This window comes from Cornus florida, unplaced genomic scaffold (assembly GCF_030987335.1).
Source record: "Cornus florida cultivar Cherokee Brave unplaced genomic scaffold, ASM3098733v1 CherokeeBrave_3.0.0_Hap2_Chr01, whole genome shotgun sequence".
NCBI lineage: Eukaryota > Viridiplantae > Streptophyta > Magnoliopsida > Cornales > Cornaceae > Cornus > Cornus florida.
The window spans coordinates 101,940,834-101,948,198 of NW_026775571.1; the positions used below are offsets into that span (position 1 = coordinate 101,940,834).

General features: G+C 34.3%; 1 protein-coding gene across 1 annotated transcript; it reads right to left on the reverse strand.

The window, feature by feature from the left end:
- Nucleotides 1–285: 285 nt before the first annotated feature.
- LOC132309846 (transcription factor bHLH106-like) lies at nt 286–4,641 on the reverse strand. The gene is made up of 2 exons (XM_059808114.1): nt 3,790–4,641; nt 286–1,041 (listed from the first exon to the last, which is right to left on the reverse strand). Exons 1-2 carry the CDS (start codon nt 4,108–4,110, stop codon nt 559–561), a joined length of 804 nt encoding a protein of 267 aa, XP_059664097.1. The 5' UTR covers nt 4,111–4,641; the 3' UTR covers nt 286–558.
- Between the last annotated feature and the right edge of the window lie 2,724 nt (nt 4,642–7,365).

Consider the following 7,365-nt stretch of genomic DNA (forward strand, 5'->3'; position numbering starts at 1 on the left):
TTTACTCTCTGCAACAGTAACACCAAACAAGCACTAATATTGTCAAAATAAGCTAAGTGACTTATAAATGGTGTGAATTCCAGTTTAATTAGAAGCTAGTTGAATAACAGTTTAGCCCAACGATAAAAAGTCACGAAGAAATGTTAAAAGATAGTCTGAGAGGGAAGTTTAAACTGAGAAAAAGAAGCAGCTTAGGAACTGATCTTGTCCCATTCATTGTGTTGAGCATTTCCTTGAAGTGATCTAAAACAGAAGTTGTATCATTCCATTTCCATCCAAAATCCAAAAGCAAAATTATCTAATACATTATTTACAACACGAGTAACATGCATTATGAGTCTTATTTTTATACATCCACGTCCAGTAACAGATGGGGCAACAATATATCGAATATACATGGTCATCATCAAATGCACAGTTGAGGTGTTCTATACAACTGCATGAAAATAAGCATCGATGACTCTATTCTTGCGACAATCCTATTTGCAAATAAGATATAGGATCACTGCGATAGATGAACAATAAACTTATCATCTTAACCCACCAGAATCTATACCCTCATGAAGATGAGCTCCAAGAATCGAAAAACGAAACCCGTCGCCTCTTGGTTGGAAGTGTTGTTCGAGGAGAGTATTCTGATGAGGCAGAAGAAACCTTGTCCAGGATTGAAGTCAAAGCCTGATGAACAGAACTCACAAGAAGTTGGCATGCCTCTGCATCGCTACTATTCATTTCTTTGCCGCTGGTGAATATGAATTCATTCTTCACCCGGCCTCCCAAGGTTGAGACCTCTGCCCTCACCATTTTCAGATGAAGGGAACCAATAGCTTGTCTCAGATCAGACAGGAGCTCGGGCCTGTAATCACAACAGATAGATGCCCTGACAGACAAAGTTCCATCCTCTACTTCACCGTTATGTGGTTCAACTCTCACTTCATCAGTGTCCATGGGAATGAGTAAATCTTTACTAGCCTCCATTGCGTTCTTTTTCAGTTGTTTGACTTCGCTGATAACTTCAGCAAGCAACGTGGCTTTGTCCATCTATGAAAACCAGTTCAAATTTAGGGGTAAGTTCAAGACATATCATTGAAATTCCCATTACCAATAGTCATTATATGTAAAGACAGAAGAATTGAATATTGACAAAGCAATAGAAATTAATTATAATATCACAATAACAACAAACCGCCCGAGCAGATCTGTTTATGGTAGAGAATATTCCCAAAATTTCTTCATTTTCTTTAAAAATATTCGAATTGTTTCCACTAAGCACTATGAAATTATTCCTTTCGGAGGAGAGGAACTGAAGGAGTCCTAGGTTTTTCAATAAAATAGTGAAGAAGACATTAAGTATCAAATCACGTAGAAAAAATAAAAGACGATAAAATAGATAAATCTATAGTTGTGATTTAGAAAGACAACAAAAAAACGATACTTCTATTTTTTGAACTAATCAACTAAATCTAGCTCCACTTATCATCAGTTTCAGTAAAACTGACTTTTTCACAACAGTTTAAAAATAGTAAGTTAAAAGAATCTTTTTGAACCCATCTAACTAGCTTGCAGCACTGCCTGCATACAGATACAGACAAACCTCATGACAGCATCCATGCAACAGTTTGATGTGATTTCTTATCATAAATGTCTATTGTTGCTTACATTATTAACAATTGTAGAATATCACGTTAATCAGTCTACCAACACATATATTAAACAAACAGATAAACATCATGAGCATCCATACAACACCAGCTGGCATGGCGCCCACCTCCTATCACAATCAACACCTATACCTTTCAAATACATATGCCGCCGCCTAACAACTGTAACCTTTGACCCAAAAATTTAATAATTATTTTAGTTAAAAATCTCTTTCCTAGATCTACTTTAAGTTATACAAGCCAAAGATCCTCAAATTCAACAGCAGCAGTGCGTTGAGTTTTTCAGGACATTGTAGTTTTATTTATTTCTTACGTAGGGGTCCAGTATGGGACCATGTGACTTGGTCTTCCGATAAACTAAGATAACAAGAGTTTTTATGCCGCAATCTAGATTTCTTTTCTCCTTTTCTCCTTGCTTTTAAATCAGTTGCATGTAGAAAAACAACCACAAAAACAAAATGTTCCTTCTTCTAAACAATGAAACTTCAATCATACTTCAGTTTATGTTAAATATACTTCAAACTATTTCCACTGTGTAATACAGGACAACTTAATAGAAGACACAGAGAACTCATTTGTCTATCAATAAGTTTTTCTTGTTAACTGACCCCGTGGTGTTTTTTTTTGTGCTTTGTTTTTAGATTTCAAGTTGGGATTACTGTAATGCTCTACATTATGACAAAAACCTGAGTTTAATCAACTGCAACTTCTCAGCTATTAAAAGCATATTACAGTTTTAAAAAGAAGAAGAAGAGAAGAAGAAGAAAAACTATAATATCTCCTCATGTTGACTTTAGTTATCTCCAGAATCATTACAGTTTTAAAAAGAAAAAGAAAAAAAAACTATAATATCTCCTCATGTTGACTTTAGTTATCTCCAGAATTCAAAGTGAAAACAACTGGCATGGCTGCCTGAATATACAAAACACATTTTAAATTTGAAGTAAACTTTGAGTGTAAAGATTAGAACCAAAACTGCATATTGTATTAAAAACATATAAACACGACACAAACAACAATTTTTAAAAAAGGTCTGATTAAGTGAATCAGATTGTGTCAATCGCATAACTTTTTCGCAAATAGCGGTGAAGAAATCATCAGAACTGCAGCTACCAAATAAATTTCAATTTTTTAAACAAGGAATGTGATATGATTGTCTCAGAATCCCCAGTCATTCAAGAAAACTCAATGAGTATAATCAATAAAAGAATTACACATTTGCCATTCAACAACTCAAAATTGAGCAAAATGTTGAAAAAAAAAAAAAGTTAAATTCAAATTAATCATTAGCTTGTCTTACCATTAACTCTAACATCCGTATTAACTGTATGCATCAAAACAAAGGCAAAACAAAATAAAAACAAAAAACGAAGTACCAACAACACTTTGCATGTCATAAATTTTCCTAACACTATGTTTGGGAGGAGGAAAATGGAAAAAATATGCAGGGGGGAGAAAGAATAAGTGGGGAGAGAGTTGTTCTCCTCTGTTTGAATGTTTTGTGTGGGGAGAAATGAGAGTAAAATTGGTGTCCTCCACATGCACTCTTATTCTCTTTCCAGAGTGGGGAAAAAAATGAAGAGAGACAAAAATGAGTTAGTGATTATTCATTTCGATGCTAGTTCATATAACAAGTGCAATTTCCATTTTTTTCATCTCCCCGCACCAACTCCCAACAATATCACCTACCCTTTCTAACAACAAATTAAAACATTATTTTCTTTTTTTCTCTTCGTATCAACTCCTAAACGAGGGAGGTTATCAGCTTCCCTTGCTTCCTTTTCTTTCTTCCTTATCATTTCTCTAGGAATAACCACTATTTTCTTTTCTTTTTTATTCAAAACCCCCCAAACAGAGTGTAAGACATCTCTTAATGACATTTCTTCATGCTAAAGTGTCATAAAAGACTAATAATGTGAAACTAAGTTGCCTGCAATAAAAAAGAACAGAAAGTATAAATTTATCTAAATTCACAACAACAACAACAAAATACTGCTTCATTATATTTCATGGTAAGCAAGCTGAACTAAAAATGAATCTGCAACAAATAGAATGAACTAAACAGACAATAACAATCACAATTAGCAATACTACCATTGATTATGACCTACATGGACAATATATTAACCTTTTCATTGCAGGGCACGAGCCCACGAAGTGTATTGAGATGAGCATTGATTCTCTCTCTCCTCCTCCTCTCTGCCTCGCTATGACTCTTCAGAGCCGCCACAGCCTTAGCCTCTGACACCCCACCTTTCTTCCCCACCCTTGCCGGAGCCTTAACCAGCTCCCCCTTCTCACAATCCAATACCAAAGACTGCGACGCCGACGTCGACCCATTTCCCCAATCTCCACTAAACCCACCTAAATTCTCCGAAAATGGATCGAATAGTTCCGATTGATCGGATCCCAAGTTCGAAACTTTTGAGTCCCAAGAATAAAAAGTCATATTTCAGTATGAAAATAGAAGTATATATATGTGTGTATGGAACTATGTATAGAATCTAAGGATCGACACCAGGAGGACGAGTGGTGGGTGCGAACCAGAAAGAGAGGATTCGAGGGCGACGATTGAGTACAGGGACTGAGGTTAGAGCTGCGGTGGTGGTTGTGTGTGTGTTCATACCTTCCATTACGCGAAAGAAGACAAGAGGGCTGGGTTTGGGAACGAGATCAATAAGAGAACATCCACATTTTCTTCTTTATGGTCTTTAATTCGAGCATTTCGATGTCGAAAACGATGAATCTGAGTGGTGGGAAGGTTTGAATCTCTGACCCCAATTGAGGGAATCGATGAATATACAACTAAAGATGAGCAAAACGAATCGAAACCCTAGAATATAAACAAGTGTATATATTTGGATGTGTGTGTTTATATGTACACAAACGGACAGAGTAAATGGGGTTTTGCAAAGACTTTTGCAGAAGCTGCTGTTGGAGAGTTGAGACAAACAGCTAAATAGTAGTTTAATTAGTATTGTATAGATATACAATACTTGTATAGGGTCATATACTCCATATTTTTCTATTTATAAACGTGAATGGATTATTGAGTCCAGAGTGAAAGGACCAAAATGTCCAGCTAGAACTAGAAGTATCTTTCGGTACCAAAAGATCCAAAGTTGTGGATTAATCATTTGCATCATGGAAGGATTTACAATTATTAATTTTTTTTAATGGTAATGGTTTATATTTTGTAATTGATTGTTCAACCACAGCCTCACTATAAATTTTCTTCAATTTCTTGATATATGTAGTTTTTTATTTTAGTGTGTGGATTATATGTGTCAAAATTGAAAGGTAAATGATTCAATTCTCTCCAAGAACATTGTGAGAGCCCTCATATTAGGACAAAAAATAAAATAAAATTGCATGAAAATTAGCTGCTATTAGATCATGACATTAATTTTGGAGATTAATGTTGATGAAAATTTGAGTGTCAAATTTGCAATTTGCAAGAGGGAAAAAAATCTAGAAAAACTTTTTCACGGTAGATAAATATGATAATATGGCTCACGTAGATAAAAACTTGGCAGTTGTCCCTGGTGCCTTATGAAGTATCATATCTAAGGTTTGAAGAATGTGAAAGTCTGGAATACTCCGAAGGTACCCGAGGTTCGCAACTGTTGCATGTGGTGGTAAGACTCACTTGATGGATGATCTAATGGTTAAGAGGCCCCCTGTGGTAGGGTATTCCCGAGGTGTTGTAGACTTTCTTTAAAGTGAAGCGTCCTCACGAAGCATTAGGGGCCTGTGTTGGGATGCACTTTTGTTTTGTAGTTTTTTTGTCTTGCATCGCCACTGTAACATTATCCTAGGTCGCAACATATTGGTGAATAATGTTTTATTTTGTACAGTAACAAAGCGTTTCATAGATAATGGCCTAAAGTCGAAATACCAATTTCGTGTTTTTTCATTTTTCACACCATAGTAGCAATACTTTAGCGATGAACAATACCAAAAAAAATTAAATTGAAAATAAAAAATGCTGAAATAACCTTTTTAAATTAGCCATTATATTTTTCAAACTTGCAACAATTTTTTACTAAACATGTTTTCATATTTTTGTTTTAAAAAATCTTATAACAAATTTTAAGTTACCAAACATACTCTCAATCACTGTTAAATAAATTACCCAACAAAAAAACATTATTTCAGTTTCAAATGAAACAAGAAACACAAAATATTTTCCCTCACCAAATAGGCCATCAGTGAGTCAAACTTATCCTGACGCTATAAATACTCCACCTATTATATATGGCGTCCAAGAGTGCTTTTTTTTTTAAACACAAGGGATATATTAAAGGAACCTTTTGACATGTTCTCAATATCTCATGAATTGACTTAGCAAGAAGTGTATACATTTCATGTTTTGATTGACTTGATGGCCCCTCCTCAACTAATGAGGACAGACTTGGAAGTATGAACCTTTTGCAGTTGTGTGGGCATAAAATTAATGTGTTTAATGTGTTTGAACTTTGAAGTCGATAAAGTCTTCTTAAGCAAACCAATGGACAAAATAGTTGGAAGTGACGAACTCCAACTCCTTTTCAGATGACCAATTAGCTTCTCAACAACTTCCCACTGACAACAAGATTCCATGTATAATTTAAAACAAGAGCAAAAACAAAAACTTGCTTCCACAAATGCTCAATAAATTTATTGTTGGACTTTGCTTCAATGGCAATTTGCATGGAAACAATAAATATAATTTTTTTATTAGGGTTCTTGTCTAGATTCAATTCATCAAACTAATTTAAAAAAATGAGAGTTTTGTCTAAGTTTATTCCTAAACGAAAAGCTCTGGATCAATTTAATGAGACCATCTCCTTTAGCTCCAAAGTCCAATGGCATGCATGAACAAAGCTCCAAATGGTAATTTCTCCTGGATTAGTTGTGTTGCTTGCAGAAATTGATATCCATTCATTTTGAAATGTCAAAATTTATATCACTTTTTCTTTTTTCTTTTTTCTTTTTTCTTTTTTTAAAAGGAAGGCAAAAAAAAAAAACTTTTATTGAGCATTCAAAAGAAGAGTAAAGTCATTGTTCACTTCCTCAACTACTACAGTGGAAGAACACATTAACCTACTCAAACTCTTGTTGAAGGCAAATAAAGGCAACTAATTAATGAAAATTACTTTAATTTTCGAAAAAATAAATAAATAAAAAAGTCAACTAATGAGCAGTTTTTTTCTCACGCTTTGGTTTCATCAGTTATTTGCAGCCGCCCACATAAGATGTCACCATTACGGCTCTTTTTATTAAAAAAAGGCAAAAAGAAAAAAATCAATGTAATATTGATATATTGCAATGATGTTTTGTTGGCACAAAATATAACAAGTTAATTCCCTCGCTGCTTGTGGTGAGCGTGGTAAAAGAATTTGTGTATAGTACATGTCCACACAAGCATAACTCCCTCATAAAAGAGCTCTTTGGCTCTACCGGATGCATCAAACACGATGGAAGTCTTAGATTTGAAGGTTTTTAACTTTGCAAAAGACAATAAAAAATATTGTAAAATTTATAAATTATCACTTTTAAAATAATTTGAATCTCCTACTGGTGCAAAATAAATAATTAATCTTGTAAACTTCAGATTTTCACTTAAGTCTAAATGCATCATATGCTGGCTCCTAAAATTTTTGGAATTTTGAATATATGGATAAGCATGGAATGCAGGGAGTATTGAATTCAAGGTCATAGC

What these genes read in the sequence shown, in the direction of transcription:
- LOC132309846 (XM_059808114.1), bottom strand. Translation starts at nt 4,110, where the DNA reads ATGACTTTTTATTCTTGGGACTCAAAAGTTTCGAACTTGGGATCCGAT. An exon ending in TCGTGCCCTGCAATGAAAAG is followed by an intron (nt 1,042 to 3,789) that starts GTTAATATATTG and finishes TGGTTTTCATAG; the next exon opens with ATGGACAAAGCCACGTTGCT.